The sequence below is a fragment of the Pagrus major genome, chromosome 2, assembly GCF_040436345.1.
Source record: "Pagrus major chromosome 2, Pma_NU_1.0".
Lineage (NCBI taxonomy): Eukaryota > Metazoa > Chordata > Actinopteri > Spariformes > Sparidae > Pagrus > Pagrus major.
In genome coordinates this window covers 7,812,864-7,831,019 of record NC_133216.1, presented here as the reverse complement: position 1 = coordinate 7,831,019, position 18,156 = coordinate 7,812,864, and the positions used below count along the sequence as shown (strand labels likewise).

The following is an 18,156-nucleotide window of genomic DNA, read 5'->3' as shown; positions in this document are numbered from 1 at the left end:
GAGACAGAGGGCAGAATTGCATTGCCCTAGCGGTAATGCAATCCCATAGACTGGACTTTTTCTCTCCATGTGGAATGTGGAGCCCGTGGAGAGGGTGCGTAGGAGGGCAGGATCTGAAACAGATAGAGTCTGGGAAACGGAAGAGATATATTTAAAACATTTTATAGAGCTCACGTTATATGGATATTGGAATGACTCCACAAAACGCTGATGTATATTACAAGATAGTAAATAAGCTGTGGAAACAAGACTTGTACTACTGCACGTTATCTCCACAGATCTGACAGAACGAGACATAAAACAGAATAATTTCTGCAAAAGCTCCGGAGTTTGAGCTCTCTTTCCGAGTCTTTGTTTAGAAAGAGGTCGAGATAGCTGTTTGTCTTTAACTGTGTCCAAAATGTTGCCTGTCAAATCAATTGACAAACATTCAGTGATTTCTACGTTTGCCCTTTTCTAGCATTTTCCAGATCGTGCTTTGCTCATCAAACCGCTTCATGAAAACTTCTCAAAAAGAGCAACCTGAGGTATTTTGTGTTTTATTTATAGTCTTGTATATTGAATTACCCACAGTATTTGTGAAATCAGCTTTTTTCCCTCTTGAAAAGAAGTACCCATATACTTTAGCTGAACCTTAAGTGAAACATGATGTGGAGGATTTCTTTTCGAGGAGTGCCAGTGAAGTGTTTGCGGCAGGCTGTATAATACATAGGAGACTTAGAAAAACTCATGCTCGCCGGCTCTATGAGGCTATAAAAATGAAAGGCCAGTTCCACAAAACTCTCCAGAGTTACAGTATATGAAACATGGAGCCTTGGCAACAGTATTATAGTTAATTCAACTGTCTTTTAACGGCCTTTCAACTCTTATCTATTCCATACAGTAAAACTACTGAGCGCTGAAATATTTCCAAAGTAGGAGCTTGTATCTAAGATTATAAAGTTTATTTGAATTGGGCTTTAGCTTGTTCACAAAAAGAACACAGTTACTTGATTTCATCACTATGTGGCTCTGAGGAAATAATCCTCATTTTTTTGTCTAAAACACAAATTATTGCTGCTCATGCACGTTAACTTTCTGGCAAACTGTCACTGTTACAGTCATGTTCTCCCATCAAAACAGCATTTTTTCTCCTGAACTGATTTTACATTGGTTTTCACCAAATATCCCTCATTGTGTTGTATCCTGGCTCCTAATCCTGTTTCAACAGGAGTAAGATCACATTAAAGAAATACAGAGGCCATGTCATGGTGTCTATAAAATGGATCATATGACTATTTTTTCATCATTTTTAACATTGCATTTGAAATATAATCTCAAATATAAAAACGTTTAGTTTCATTTAAGACTCCATTAATAAAGAAATCCAAAATGTCATCTAACATTATGTTTTTTAACATTCTGAGTGAAAACTGTGCAACAAGGCAGTCGGTAGATACCCTTGAAGCACCTCAGTACCATGGATCCTTGTTGAACCCCAGTGATGAGGGCTCAAAGACGACCTCCGTTGGTCACAGCTGGCAGGTCTTCATCAGCCTCCAATGGGGTCACAAAAGCTCTGCAATGCACTTTACTGAGTGTAATTAGTGCACTCTGAAGCAGTTTCAACTCAGTGATTGAACAAGAGGACCCGTGAGACTGGTGATCGGTGGCTTCTCCTGGCACCGCTCCTGAAGGGCCTGAGAGCCGACATGAAATGAAACTGCTGTTTTTTTCAGAGACGTTGAGAAGTCAATGGAAGTGGCTTTTGATGGACTGTTCACTTTGTAAGGTTAATTAGATAGATGCTAGTTGGTGTAGAATCATTATACAGTGACGTGGCATAGGCTGCATTTTTTTTCCCTTTATTGTGCAGTGAATATTGTTTTGAAATGTGCATTTAATAGGATTTGAGGGGAAGATTTGACTGAATTTACAGCTTTAAACTAAAGTATATATTAGCAATTGAATTGCTTGATAGTTTTTGACATTTAAAAAAAAGTATTATTACGCTTGACCAACATAGGATTATTCTGAAGATCAGTTCAGTAAACGATGGATAATGTATGTATGCAGACAATAACCACAGTTACATTCTGAATAAGCTTCTTGCAACATAAATTCAACTGAAAAGAATGTTTAAATCAACACATCCTCATACCTGAGAAACTAAATAGGTCAATTGCCAATAACTCCGGGAGGACATTTAGGACCTTTCCCAAAACGACACAAATTACCACATATAACTGTTGGACAGTACCAGCGACTGGCAAACTGGACCAGTCACTTGTTGTCACCTTGTTAACGTTGTGAAATGGTCGCAGTTTGGTTAGGCAACTAAAGCACTTGGTTAGGTTCAGGCAACTAAAGCACTTGGTGTTCAGGCAACAAAAGTACTTGGTTAGGTTCAGGCAACAAAAGTACTTGGTCAGGTTCAGGCAACAAAAGTTAGTTTAAATACATTAGGTAATTCAAAGACCTCACCAATGACTTGGTTTCGCACAAGACACAAACAGTGGTCTCCTGAGTGAGTCCTTCACCCAGTGTCACCCAATTTCCTCCTTTGCTCCCTCATGAGTACTACAGCCACTAGAGGTCGACCTCTAAAAATACACATAAATATGAGTTGTACCTAGCTGCTTGCACAGACGACCTAGACAGCTGTTTTTTTTTTTTTGTTAAGGGGCTTCATTGATTAGATAGGCAAATAATATCTACCCTAGCCTTCACTTGTCTCATTTTATTTTTCCTTTTAGGTCATTAATGCGAGTGATATCAGATATCCAAAGGGTCATTCTCTTTGTTTTACCATTTAGTGGTCAAGGGTGAACACGTGAAAATGTTTCTAATGATTCATCCTCAACACCACTGCACAGCAGATCCTTTAATAGTGACAAATGGTGACCCTTTTCACAGCCACACTTTTAATATGAGAATGTCTCTGAGTCGGCGGGCGATCACTCATGAGACGATCACTTTTCATGTCAGCACATTTTCTCCTTCATGTCATAGCTCTTCATTTCTTGTTATTTATAACCATATTACTACTTTTGTGAGAAGTGCATTGTGGGTAAAGCTGACCCTCCCCCCCTCCCCCACTACAGTTGAAGTTGCTCATTCGCATGTGGAAATCAGTATGGTTTATTTGGTCTACTCAACCCTGCAGAGACTTGCCAATCAGAACATCAGCCTGTCTGCTGCGTGTTCCCTCATTTACTTGGAGCATAATGATGGTTTACAGAATTACAGTTTTAAGTTTCACTCATTCTGCTTTGATCTGTGACCGCTGGCTGGCTTTTGCCTTTAACATTACACAGAATTCATTTCCGAAAGGCACAGACTTCTTCCCTCCCTCGGATGAAAGCACACCAGATATGAGACAGAGCAGGAAGCAGACTTTTTTCTCAGTAGCAGTGTTGACAACAGTCAAATGTGACCTCTTCAAGACAAGGTACATGTTCCTCAGGGTAGGGAGAGGCGAATTAAGAACCGTGCTGAAAGGAAACATGTCAGACGGGTGTCAGCCACCTCCAATTACTTGATATGTGTTCTTCCTTTCACACACGCAAGTTTTTCCTACATTGGACTTCAGAAAGACAAATTCACATAAGCGTTCTGAACAGCCGTGTGGCAGGCACATGTTGGAGATGGGCTGATTTAAGCTGATAAATGTGTCGTGAGACCTCTTTGTTTTGCAGGATGTATGAACAGATCTTGTTCAATGAGAGTGCTCCACTATAGCCATATGATGAAACCCTGGTGTAAGCAGCCCTCCTAATTGTGCTGTCTGTTCAGTCTCACTCTTGTCAAGGCTCCAAAAGCTGCAAATGATATCTCTAATCGACTATGAGCTCGAGATGTATCCCCCTACTCAGCTGCTGGTCTTTCAAGATAAAGATAGTGTTTCATTGTTGACCTTGTCTAAAAAAAAAAGCCGAAACACCTCTGATGTTCAACCATGCGAAATGTATTCAGTGAACGAATGTGTACCCTGACATTCTTTTATATGCTGCGGCAAGTACATTAGTGAGCATCTCATGTCAGGTTCATCCTGCATGTATTGAGTCTTTCCTGCAGAGATTCTCCATGGTTTATTTCTTTTTATGTATTTTACTAGATGTTATACATGTTAATAGCCTATAAAAACAGATTATTTTGTTTGAACTTGAACACGCCCAGACTGTATTAGAATAAACATGTTAAGCTCTTACTCTGGTTATATGAAATGTGGCTATGATAACTGGTTTTGTCCGTTATTTTGAGGTTATGATATGTAAATGTGTTACTGCGTGAAATTAGTTATTTTTTTCCCCTACTTTTCAAATTTAAATCTGTGTAAATCATCACTCTTTGTGTGAGTGTGTTTGTGTGTGTGAGGTTTGTGGAATCGATGCAGCGGTCGTCAATGTCTTGGTGGTTGTGTTTTTCCCTCTTATATTGATGCATTTTCTTGTACTTATTTATATGATTTTCTATTATATGCTAAATGTATTACTAAAATCTAATATGAATAGGCAGATTATCTGATCAGATACTCAGCATTTTTGCTGATAAAATAAATTAAAAATATGCAGTTTAGGCTCTGATGCAGTTGCTTCTTACTGTCTGTAATCACCACTCTGCAAAGGCCTATCAACACTGAATAATCTAAAACCTCCAAAGTAACTAGTAACTAAAGTTACCAAATAAATGTAGTGAAGTAAAAAGTACAATGTTTTCCTCTAAAATGTAGTAGAGTGGAAGTGTAAAGCAGCAGAAAATAAAAATACTAAAGTAATATACAAGTTGAGTTAATGTACAGTACACTCAATTTTACTTACTTACATTCACCATCACAACCATCACTGGTTATTTGAAATTTTGACCAAAAGAGTTTCATTTTTACTACAAATGTATATTGGTTCCAAATATCGGTTATCGGCCTTTTTGATTTCTACTAATCTGGTCCTATGTAAATATGTTGGTCAATCCCTAAAATGTACTTTATTTTGTAAATCAAATTGCCTTTTCTTTCAAAGCCAGCTTTTTCTCAGTCAGTGAATACAACAGCTCAACCTTTTCATACTGTGTTCACAAGTATATAAGCAGAAACTACAATAGTTAGTTTCAGAATAGGAAAGGTTAGGACTTTGCCAAGGAATAGACGGTAGCCAGCTGTTTCTGTCTGTTTAAACATAGTGACGTATAAATCTGAGCTTTAGAGGTCAGAGTACAATATTTTAGTGGTTTCTCTTCCCCGTATTTCTTTTGACAGGCACAGAGGAGGACGAGGTGGTCAAGTCTAAGAAGGTCTTCCGCAGCCAAACTGTGGCCAGCCAGAACCCAGAGACAGAGTTGCTGCTGGACGGAGACGATGATGCCGTCAGCCTGCTGCAAGAGAAGGAGATGGACAACCTGGGTGGTAAGTCAGCACACCGGCACCTCCATTAACCCCAAGTCAACATCACTTCTGCTGGAGCATCGGTGCTCCTCTTTTATCTGTGTGCCTGCTAATAGCTGGCATAGTTACACGATTAATACCAGTGCATCAGATTAAGTGTTTGGATCAATGCAGTGGCTTTTAATGCTCATTATGCTGCATTGGAAACAGTAACGCTGAAAGGGCAAACTTTGAGATGTTTAGCATTAGCATTATTTAGTATTCAAATCTATTTATCTAATGTATTCATAGTTTACAGGTTGTTTTCTGCAGCTCTGAAGTCAAAGACTTTGTGTCCTAATCTGACCAGCTTTTCTTATGTTTGACAGCTAGATATGGTTTTGGTCTGATGAGTGTCCTTCTCTGTTTTGTTTTGGATCTTGTCAGCAAAGTTCCTTCCTCGCGTGTTTATCTCAAGAGGCAAGTCTTCTAAAGTTAAACTAACACCGGAAAGATGATCAGTCCAGATATGTCACAACTCATATTCAGGATTCGTCAAGCAATCACTGATTAAAGTTGATAAGAACCACATGAACTTCACGGTGGCCTTATTTAACCTGTCATCTGATTAAATAATCTACCCTCAAAATCTGTTTGTATAACTTGAGACTGAACATCATGTTTAGTTCATGTTATTAAACTCATATTATACTTGTTTAAATACTATTATTATTGAATGGACATTCTGCTGTCCTATGGCTAACATATATATACCTTTAATAAGGCCATTGTCAAGTGTCAACAAATCTGAGCAAAGATATCTGATAACAGTTATTTCTCTTACTAAAAATCCTGTGTAAAATAACACACACATAATCCATCGTGTCTATCTATCTAACAAATGATTTGTTAGTTAGATATTGTTTTTGTTAATCAATGCTGTAGATATATATTTTTCCAGTAAATACAATTCATTCCATTGGAAATCTTAAATTACAGTAATTATCTGTCCTCATTCCAAATGGAAAAAAATGTGAACTGAACCTTGCCAAGAAAAATGCAAAAGTGTATTAACTGTGTGGATGGGAGTTAATAAGGGAGAGCAGACAACAGCTTAATTATCCTGCAGTCAAACTAACCCTTATTCTCTCCACAGTGAACAATCATTAAGAGATTAAGTGGCCCTTAACAGCTGAGGAAAGAAAAATGCAAAATTAAATCTTAATCTTTGATTTATTTTACCCATGTGATTTTATATTTTTGTCTTAACCCAGCTTTAATACCTTCTCTGACGTAATTCAGTCAATAGCGCAACCTGCTGCCGAGGCAACGGTTGCCCAAAGGTTGTATAATATAACCGGCACCGCACTCTGTGTGTGTGAGCCAAACAATCAAGCCAACCCTCGTAGCTGCATTTCAAGTAACTGCCATGGCTTTAAAAGGTAAGTTATCCAGAGTTCACTTGAGTTTTGAGTGCAGATCAAGAATGCTGCACCACGTACTCGTCAATAAAGCCCAATCTTCACCTCACACCTCATGCAAATGATTTAAATAAGCAGAGTCTGTTAGTGGTTTGTTTAAATGATACAGGCTTTTATGTAGAATAAAAATAATACTCAGCACTGGCAGCCATCACCAGTTATATTTCTGTGAAAAGGATAATAAAACAGTGTGAAAGTTTCTCCTCTAATGGTGAGAAGTCTGGGCCGTGTTGTTTTACTTTGGATTAGTGGCTACTTTGGACAATTTAAAGTTGAGATGAAATGAAAATGCCTTTTGAACACTTTTAGAGCACGTCTCCAGTCATATTGTGGCTCTATTTAACTACATATGCCAAATGAAAATCCATTTCTTTGTATTCTTGTATCAAAATCCAATCGGGATTCTTTCTGTAAAACAAAACTACTATATGTGCTTACACAGGCTTGATTCAAGAGTCATGTATTTAACTAGCTTGCATGTTGGCGTCTCTTCTCCATGTTTGTTATGAAACGCCCACTTTCAAATCAAACTCAAATCAAATTCCTGTCAACGTTAAGTCCCGCCTGCGTATCCTGTTTCACTCAGATAAATACCATGATACAGAAGATAGACATCCTTGAAATGCTATTTAACCTAGACTTTTAAGGAACATTCACTGCTCCAATACTGTACATGCACTTAGGCTGACATGTTGTGCATTAAAAATGATTGTTTAAATGATGTATAATCTTAGAGATGTTCCTGTTTTCATAGAATTTATGAGTACTTGCTTGATCATCTGCAAAAATTACACAACACGGGAAAATAAAAGGCTGTTCTCTTTTTTGTAAGATAATTTTAATAATAATCTAATGCTGTGGTCCTGCGAGTGAAGGAGTTTGGTGCTTTTATGAATATGAATATGAATGCATGTATCTAATGGAGTAATTCCTGGTACAAATTTTGATTGAAATGGTATTTAAAAAGATGCCCTACAACTCTAGATTCCCACACACTTAAATAATGACATCAGGTTCATAGCCCCGTATATATTAGCTAGTTATCCTGGCTTAGTATATGAGGCTCAGGCTGAACCAGGGCACTGCTGAGTAGTGAAATCCTCTCGGAGATCCCACAGATGAATCTCAGAGGAGGAGGCTAACCCCTCCTCTTTGTCCCAGAGCCAGCAGGCAGCCAAACACTCCATGTCTGTCAGATGAACCCTGCACTGGCCAATCAAAAGAGCAAGGCTGGAGCTGAAATACAATAAGAATGTATTCTCCCGAGAGAACTAAAAATGACCTTGTTCAAAACAGAAATGCTGAGATTTACTATTTCTGATACATTAATGATGTGTGAGCTTGTTTGCCGTAAAAACCAAACTTTGAAGAATACGAGCTGGGATTTATGGTATTTTTAAATCAAAATTGAGTTCATGTTTTTACCAGTAGGGGAGCTCCCTCGCTCACAACATTTGGGTAATGTTTTTACCAGGATGCCCTGTCTGTGTTTGGCCTGTATCTAATCTCAGGCATGAACAGCCTTAATGAGAGATCTGGGACTAGGTCCTTGTCAACAACAGTGCTCCTCCTGCCAGCCGTTGGGTCAGTGCCTGCTGCTGCTGCTGCTGCTGCCAAAGGGGCGGTGCCTGCACTCAAGGGCCCAGGCAGTTGTGGTTACTGAACCTATGATTAGTTTTGCTCCCCCACAAACATAGAAAATGCTGTCTGTGCTCACATCGGCATTAAGTGAGCCTTTTTTGTGTGCACATATTGTAATTGAAATCAGATAAAATAGAAACTGACGACGAGCATGTGAGAGGAAAGAAGAGGAGCCTCACAAGGCGTTTCTTGTGTCAAGGAGGAGTCTGTAGATTCGACTGTCCTGCTGCCGTATACCGGAACTGTGTTAGTATATGCCCCGAAGTGTGGTTTAGCGGCCACAACCATTTTGTTCTGCCTTAATTTAGTCTTTCTGTATCCATTTTAGTCCCCATTCACAATACAGTTCCATTGAATGGTTTCATGTTTATAAAAGAGTAAAACCAACAGAACATTTGTGAATGCGAATCTCAGAAAAAAAAAAGAGAAAGACGGGGTGTTATTATTCTTTTTGCATGACGAAGTTCCTCAAGTTTCTTTTTTTTCATTTTAATTCAAAGTTCTACGAATCCTTTCCTAATATAAACAGAGTAGTGTAACATCAAAAAGAAAATACACAAACAGCACTCGAAAACTGATTTATTTATATTAAATATTTAAATGTTCCTGCTTATTTTAAATTAATCCTTGTATGCTGCAGCCTCATTAAATAGTCCGTAATGCGGTATATATTTCTTCAGGGTTTTACATGTAAATGTTTTATGTTGAAAGATGAATGCAGGCTTTGAAATCAATGGAAAACATGGTCACTGCTACAGCACAGCGACTCGAATGAACAAGGCCCTCAGCATACAGTGGGTTATAATGACTGCAGCTGTGCATGTGTATGTGGGTACCTATAAGTCAACATGTGCATGTTTGCAAGTGAATGATTGTACTCAGGTGTGCAAGTAACCCACTTCCACTTGTATTTCTCCCATAATGTACAAAATAAAAGCACTCGGCCTCATCAAACATACAGTCCAGCGGATGGCTTGTGGATAATAATAAACCCATCTTCTCAGCACTTCTCCCAAACTCCCTCCACAACCAAATGAGACTTTTCATCACTTCATTAAATTGACCTGTCATTTGACAAATATTTGCATTTTCATTAAAAGAAAGCCCCAACAGCCGGATATTTTCCGAGCTTTAGCGTATACACACCACTCATCCCATGTAACTTGCCCTTAATTTCATTATTCTCCTGTAAACATTTTAATGCCATATAGCCTAATTATGGAAGGATCCCTGAGGGGATTACTGCCTAATCCTCTTCCTCCCCATGAGCAATGGATGCTGTGGCTTAATGCTTCAGGCATTGTGTCTTTTCTCTCTGGGTAGCCCTTTAGGGCCGAAACACAATACATCAGCCCTAAAAGTGTTATTTTTAGTAGGAGGTGAATGAGCTTGTAATTTGTAGTGAACATTAGGACGATCTCCTTTTATTGTAGACGAAACAATTTATGCTACAGAGAGGGTCAACTGGCAATAATAATAATAATAGTAATAATAATAATATTAATAATAATGATAAGTTAAAATAGATACTTTCACTTTTTGATGTTGTATCTTTTTTTCTTCCTTTTTTAAATTCTGTTTTTTATAAACGTTATCTAAAATTCAATAAAACAGGCTGAGGTTTCTGCAAGTATTTACTGTTCATATGAAGCTTGTAAGCAACGTGCAGCGCTCGGGCTGATAGCATCAGCAGATAGGATCACCGTTAATGGACCCGAGCAACGCTGAGAATAAAAAAAAAGAGAAAAAAAAACAGGGAGGGAGGTTTGACTGTGCAGCCTGCAAGAGCGATGAAGGGGCGCTCTGGGAGTTGAGACCGAAATCCACTTGTATTCCTGTAACACTATCGGCCATAATTGGCTGAGGAACGCAGATTAAGATTGATGAGACATTAAAGTGGCTCTTTGGAGTTTAAGGGATCGATAAATATCCTGATTTCGAGAGCTTTCGTTTGAGAGCAGACAAATCACTGTAACGGTGCTCCACAGCGACACACTGATCTGAGAACATGGAGGATGAAGCAGAGAGAGAGAGAGGGAGGAGGAGGAGGAGGAGGAGGCAGAAATAAAGATGTGATCACTATCAGCTGGCAGGGTCACAAACCCACCTTAAAATTCTGGACAGTTTTTAGGACTTGAGAACAAGCCTGTGGTTTTATTGTTGTCCTATATCTTAATGTATAGAGAGGGAGGGAGGGTGTACTGGAGAATAAAAGAGCAGCTTTTTAAATTCATGCACGGCTCCCTCTCATAGGTCGATGCCCCTTTTAAACCAACCCTGACTATCAATGATGCAAATTAAAATGTTTCACCTCTACTGCATTCCTGCATTCAACTTCCTGAAAACGTTTTCTTCTCTCGTTATGATCCGATCATATCACAAAGGCTTTTATTATTATTTTTATTATGATTATTATTACTATGATCAGTGCATCTGGTTTACAAACAGGTACAAAAACACTTCTATCTATTTATAGGCCTGATAATTATGCGTATTGTGCTGCATATATTGCTCGAAATGCGCAATTCAAAGACGAAAAGGCGCTCAGGCGGCTTTGTTTCGTAGCGTGATAAATGATAAAGGCTAAAATAAAACGGAGATTTCACGGGGCTGTCACAATGTATAGTGTCTGACTGAACTGCGGTAATTCATTTAAAAAAATATATCAAATGTTTTTAAGCGCACGGCGTAGACGCACATAGCGGATTGGTGCAAACAGGCCGCTGTCTCCAACCGCATTCATCAGCTTTACAGAGTGAACCTCAGCCTCGCTTTATTTTGCATAAGAATCATCTTTTTATTTCCTCCTTGTTACTGATGGTGCACATGGCTGCCCTCCTCTGCACTCTGCAGGCCCAGTGGTCCTGAGCAGCCCGGCCCAGCTCGTTGCCCCCGTCCTGGTGGCCCGGGGGACTCTGTCCATCACCACCACTGAAATCTACTTCGAGGTGGACGAGGATGACCCTGCCTTCAAAAGGGTCGACCCAAAGGTAAGTAACCTGCAAGCAAGTGTGCAGCTCAAGTTTAAAGCGGGCAGTTTGGCTTGTGCATGTTTTTTTTTCCTCCCCCTTTTCGTTGGAAATGGCCGACAGGTATTAAAACATTCAGTATTTTATAAAGACAAAACGGGTTTGCACAGATGTTTTCAGAGAGCTGAGCTGCTTTGTCTCGCTTCTTCTTTTGTATTTTATAACGACATTTTGTGCATTTCTTGTGAATCGCGGTTGACTTTTGTTTTGTGTGTTTCAATTTTATGCATTTAAAAAAAAAAGAGTCATGTAATGATACTTGAGGCCTGCTCGTCAACCATCAGACAGTGGAGACGTCTATCAACCAAATTATGCCAAGTGAGCTGGTTATCCAATTTTTCAAGAAATTACACGCAGATTTCTTGCACAGCTGGTTGTGGTTTTTCAAAAAAAAAAAAAAAAATACAAACTGGTGGAAAGGTTACAGATCTTTTCATGTCGTGTGTGAAATTATTATTTTCCTTATTAAGAGTCGGCGAAATTAAATATGTCATATTATTACTGCATGGCGTTAGGCCTACTTCACTACTGTAAAGAAACACATTTAATAAAACCATAAGGGGACACAAATATAAAACAGCTCGTTTTATTAGCTCTTTAAATTAGATCAGAGACAGAAATTAAAAAAATCAGATCACAGATGTTATAATCCAGTGTATTTCAAGTGCATTTTTTTTTTCAATTAAACTGTAATATATATATACTATATATGTTATCATTTTCATTTTTTTTATCATGTAGGCCTAAGCATGGTAGAGAAAAACAACAACCCAAAAAAAAAAAATGTTCGAGTACTTTAAATAATAATTCAAGTAAATTGATGGAATGTTTTCAATGTAACAGATGTCGTACGCCTACCATCAAAATGTAAACTTTCAAAAATGAGACAATGTCCATTGAAACAGATGAGTCAGACTACCACTGATGCAAGTATAAATTAAAAAACGTTTCTACCAGATAAAGAAAAAGTTCAGAAGTAGATTTAAACAGGTGGATCCTATTTACGTGTCACAGAACAACATTCACAATTTCAGACCACTGGAATCACAATCTATGAATGTATTTACAGTATAAAATGTACAGATGTGTGTGTTTTTTTTTAAATTTCTCCAAAGTTTGTCACGGGGCTTTATTTTAAAGCATTTAAGAAAATGTAGGATTTGGACATTTTGAGAGAGAGAAGGAGCCACTGCTGAGCTGCACTCCTGGATTAATGGTAGCCAGTCATTTAAATTTGCTCCTAAATATTGACACCGCCAAAAGGTGCACGGGGATAATGGCAAACTAAATTTGTCTGTCATAAAAATCAACTTGAAACAGGCCAGGCCAAAACAGATTCAACAACAGAAGGACAGTCACGTTTCACAAGACTTTTGCAAATTGGTTGGCGATATTTTCTCTGTCCGTTTATGAGCTCGTTAGGCCTCTTTACCACATTTTTAAGAAGAGGTGAACTAACATGTTTTACCTCAGAGTTTCTCCAAGCTTTTGGGGTTGGTCAGTATTTCTCTCGCCAGTCGCCAAGTCTGTTTGGCTGCGTTCTCTAGAGCAGAGTGAGGTTTTCCTTGAAACAGGTCTAAATTAGGCAGGAAATAATGCGGGCACCTTCTGCACTGCAAACATGAAATGAGCTGCAATAGTATCCCGTTCAGACGGTCGCCGAGGCAGTTCTCATCCCAGTCCGACTCCCTGGGATGCTTCTCACACTCATAGGAAACCAAAGTTTTCATGTGGTAGTTGTTCAGGGGCTGTCCGGGCAGTTCGAGGTGTCGGTCGCGTAAGGCTTTGAGCACTGACAAGCATTTCTTCCTGCACCCACCCAGGAGCAGCCGGTTCTCGGCCTCGGCGAACTGCAAGACCCAGGCGTCGCTCTCTGCCGAGCTCTGCTTGCCGTTCAGGGAGTAGCACTCTTTGGATAAAAGATTGAACCCTTCCGCTTTGACTTCTGCAACCCGGTTAGGTCCTGGCCAGGGGATGTGGGGGAGAGGCCAGTGCGCAGCGCTGCGTGGCCAGATCCCAGTGCACTTGAACGCCGGCGTGATTTGCACCACATATCTGTCTCTAATGCGCAACTTCACCTCACTTGTGTCAGCGACCATTTTGACAACATCTCTGTAGCTGCATTTATCCACTGCCTGCGCCACCAGTGTCTGAAATCTCGAGCGGATCTTGCGCGCCGAGAGGTAACCGGAGGCTGTGATGAATTCAACCCAGAGAGACATGCTTCTCTTGCGGCCGTCGCTGAGCTTGAGCACGGCGCAGCCCGGGAGAGAGCCGTCATCCACAAAGTTGAATACTCCCATCTGATTCAGATAGAGCACGACCTCGAACTCGGTGGGTGAAATAACCTCCAGTCCCTCGAAACGATTATCCATCTCGCTGAGGGAGCTGATGAAGCGGGGCTCCTGCACCTCGACCTCCTTCAGGACATCCGATACCACCTTGCACACCTCCCGGATGGTCTTGGAGATGGCAGCTTTTCGAGACTGACATTTCTCGTTGTAGTATTTGTTGAGGTGATACACCAATTTCGCCTGGGCGGCTATCATATTAGGGCAGAGATCCGGGTTATACACCGGAGTCTCGCAGTAAGCCGAGGGATCCAACGCGGCTGTTTGTACGGGAGCCAATTTTAGAGAAGAAAGAGGCTATTTAAAAAGAAAAAAAATTGTCTATTTATAAGACAACTATTGAAAACTGTGCTCAGAGCACATGCGTAATAATCAGATCATAACATTCACAGCTGTTGTACCGTAAACTGCATTGAAGTGAAGTCCTCGGATTTATCAGGATGACCTGATTAAAAGTCCATTTCAACCTTGCGAGGTTCAGTAGCTGGGAGGGAAAAAAGCCTTTTTGCTTTTTCTCTGATCACCGTGCCAGTTAGGAGTCCGCGTAATTGCGCAGAGTGGAGTGTGCCCTCCTGACGCAGACGCCCGGTGTTGCTGTGTTTTACAACAGGGAGACACACACACTCTTTATTATAAGGGAGGAGTTGAGACCAAGATGTCCAATCGCTGTCGGATGCGTCACCGCTTCCCAGTTTATCGAAAACAAATTCATCCCCGGGTGTTATATACAAGTAAAAAGTACAGGTAGTAGTAGTATATCGAGGAGCGGAAGTACACCTACGCATTTGGAGAGAAGAAAAAAAAAACATTTTCGCTGCGTAACGTTGCTTTTTTTTCTTGGACTCTATCTGCTGCTTTTCAGTCAGCTATATTGAATCATATATGAAACAGTAGGTGGATTTAGAATTGTTAAAGTGGGCTCGTTATGCTCTCGGATAATAAAACATTTAAATTTACTTTATTAATTACCTTTTTTTCTTTTTCTCCAGTGGACCGGATCTAACTTCTTCTCCATCAGGCTCATCGGATAAATTGAAATTAAAGTCATTTCGGGAGCTTTTCTCACGCAAAATATAATTATATTCTACAAAAGTGTTTTTGCTTATTTTGAAGCCACATATTAACTAAAATAATCACGAATCGGTTTATTAAGTAGATCTTTCCGCGTTAGTTAAATTCATTGAAAAGTCTGACTTATTTATGAAAGGTGTAATAGTTGTTGTGCTTTTTATACTTAACGTTGTGATCATATTTGACACATTTATTATCGTGTCTGTGATCCATAAGCGAGTTTAATATCTCGAGCTTGATTGAGAAGGCGTATCTGTTTTTGCTCTTTACTGTGCGGGGACTGCCTGCTGTGCTGTGTCACTGCTCCAAGCGCCAGTATATTCACGTCTCAGTTTAATTCATTTATATTTTCAGGGGAAAAAAGATACATTTCTCTCTTACATAACTGAAAATGAAACGTATGTGAACCTTTTTATTAAACTAAATATTGCAGTGTTTTATTGTATTTATCTGCCAAACGAAAGGAGTGTTTAAATAGTGAGTGCTTTCATAGTTATTAGTTTTTATTTTAAATGCTTGTAATATTGAAATTATTATTGTTTTTTTCAACATATATGTCATTATTATATGAAAGAGAATAATATACATTGACATTCCACAATCTGTTAATCTGGTAGGTTTATAATAAATATATATTCTTTTCTTCAACAACAAAACAATAATAGCGTAAAAAACATTTTAATATTTATGAAAAACATAACTTGATTTAAAAAAAAAACCTGAATTGCTAATAATTCTAACAATTATGGCTGAACATTTTAATGAAAGTGCCATGGTGTGTAGTGGGTTGTTTTAGCTATGATGGTCTGATTCACAAATAAAAAAGATCTTGCATCCACACTAAACCCTCTCTGGCTCTCATCATTGCACTCGCACTCCATCTCACAAGGTACAGTGCATCCTTTGAAGAGCACTTCAAAAAGATAATGCTGCACAGATCAGATAAGGAACACAAAGGCATTTACACTCATCTCTGCTCCAGTCAGAGCTGCATAAGACCAGACATTATGAGGGCAAACGGCCGCACGTCAGCTCTGACTCTCGCTACACGGATGCGGCTGAGCGGGAGGTGGCGTGCGCGGGAAGGACCCTGATAGATAGGTGACTCCCTTTATCATCACAGCCTGTCGTGGACTCACTGCCAGTGCCTTCTCAGCAAATCCCAGTGATAATTTCGCACTGTTACCAGGCAGAAATTACGGAAATGGTGTAGCTTTTTTTTTTTTTTTTAATAAATGTAATTTTAGGATAGGATAGAAAACTGTATAATTCTGATATTAAGTAATAAGACAAGGTCTTTATTCTCGTTGACTTCACATTTAGGTCTGATTAAATTCACAACAAAAATGCATATTCTCACTGACATATTTCTGGAGGATATGGAGGACATTATGGAAGGTTTTCATGTGGTGAGAGGTAGCTAAAAGCCTCTTCCCCTCTCCAGCTTTGATAGTCTTTTCCCTCACTCTCTCCCACTGTCTGTGGCCCAGCAGGTACTTGCCTTTTATTGAAACCAGACTACCCTGACTTTCCAGGCCATCTTGCTCCAAGTCAGATACCTCAGAATCCAGTTGCACCTCTTGAGTTTGTATTCCAGCCTTTGGTCGTCCGTATGCGTGATAGAAGGGGGGATTTTCATTGAGATTATCACCTCTTAATCTAAAGCATGTGGCTGCACAGATCTCACAGTAACTCAACCTGCTCTGCAGTCCCAAGACTCCAGCAGTTGTAAGGTCTAGCCTAAGACAATCCAATCTTCTTATCCATATCTTTACCATTACAACATTGCATGCTTTGTTGCTTCATTCGTCGTCCCGCTAGGCTATTGGAGGCCCTCTACCAGTGTGATATATGGTGCTGTGAGTCGAGCAAAGGCCTATTTCTGACCCAGCAAAATGCATGCACGATAGTGTAAATCAATACAATGACTTCTCCTTCCCCTAATTTTGCACGAGCATGTGACCCTGTTTTGAAGGCCTCTTTGTTTCCAGAGCATGCCTCTACACTTATTCATTTTTTTCTCCTCCATTTTTTCGTTTTCCTTTCTTCTCGTAAGACTGATCGTCCTGTTAACATGGCCGGGCATAAGGTCAATGGTGCTTGTCTGATGACTGAAATTGCCCTTTGATGACACCACTCGTGCTTTGAGTGACTTCAGATGATACTCTACTGATTGTAGCAGGAATCATTACATGTATGTTGCTTTACTTTATCCTCGAGGCTTTATGCAGTATTTACACACATAAATTAATAATATATATGCATTAAACTAACGCATATGTGTTCATATACAAATGAGCATAATCTGTGTAAAAACAGGATTATTTTTATTGTATGTACAAGAGAGTTCGTAGCCTCAAGCATTTGATTAAAAAAAAAAAATATTTTGAAAAAGTGAGTCTCCAGAGGGGGAAATGAAAACACCATGCTCCACAAAGATGAATGTTTATTGTCTGATTTGACCAACACAATCCTTTGTGCCTCTGGCTTTAGATATATTTAACAAACCAAAGGTTTTACAGTAAAACTATTCATGCAAATTTCAATTTTATGTATTACCTCATCATGACTATTAACAAAATAGTCAATGATGGTATACAAGTATAGCATTTAGCTGATTTTAAGCTGGATCAAGGGCATTATAACACACAATCTCCTGACTGGAATCATAATTATGGATGACATTTTATTATTTTGATAATCCTATTACACAAGAACAAATAGGTCTGCCATGTGGGTTTTCATTAATTTTCTGGGGTCATTTAGTTTTGAAAAAGAGAATCTGAAGCCATTTCCCATATAAAGGGAGTTTACCAACTAGCTCCCAAGCTAATATGCAGATTAGTCAAAATGGACTTAATAGGATGACATATTTCTATATAAATCAGATTAAAAGCAGTGACACTTCAGAGAAGTGACATCAACACTGGCACTCAAACTGTGAGACATAATATATCTCATCTCATGGGATAGCCACTCACGTTGACACATTTTCTATAATTTTATTTGTCACAAAATGAAATTGTCATTGGGATTTTTAATAACCGAACATTATTATTCCAAGCAATATGGTGTCTCTGTAGGAGACCAGTTAATTTCTGGGCCCAGGGCTGCACCGAGGACCCCCTTTGGATTGTGTCCATTCATTTGTTTAATTCTCTGCTGTGTGTTAGCAGCCTCCAATGGAGAAGTCAGGAAGCTGGACCACATAGCCAGAGGCGCTTAGAGACCCAAGATCAATTCAA

At 39.3% G+C, this 18,156-nt stretch overlaps 2 protein-coding genes across 6 annotated transcripts in view; one reads left to right on the top strand and one right to left on the bottom strand.

Moving 5' to 3' along the window:
* nbeab (neurobeachin b) overlaps nt 1-18,156 on the top strand; it is a 228,043-nt gene that overhangs the window by 152,921 nt on the left and 56,966 nt on the right. For 4 of the 5 annotated variants that reach the window (XM_073492013.1, XM_073492028.1, XM_073492035.1 and 1 more), the window contains 2 exons: nt 5,234-5,380; nt 11,314-11,450. In XM_073492013.1, the coding sequence (XP_073348114.1) occupies nt 5,234-5,380; nt 11,314-11,450 (284 nt within the window). Of the gene's footprint in view, nt 1-5,233; nt 5,381-5,785; nt 5,819-11,313; nt 11,451-18,156 lie in introns of all 5 variants that reach the window. The other variant, XM_073492021.1, reaches the window with a different exon arrangement.
* mab21l1 (mab-21-like 1) lies at nt 12,959-14,038 on the bottom strand. Its single transcript, XM_073493559.1, has one exon. It carries the CDS (start codon nt 14,036-14,038, stop codon nt 12,959-12,961), a length of 1,080 nt encoding a protein of 359 aa, XP_073349660.1.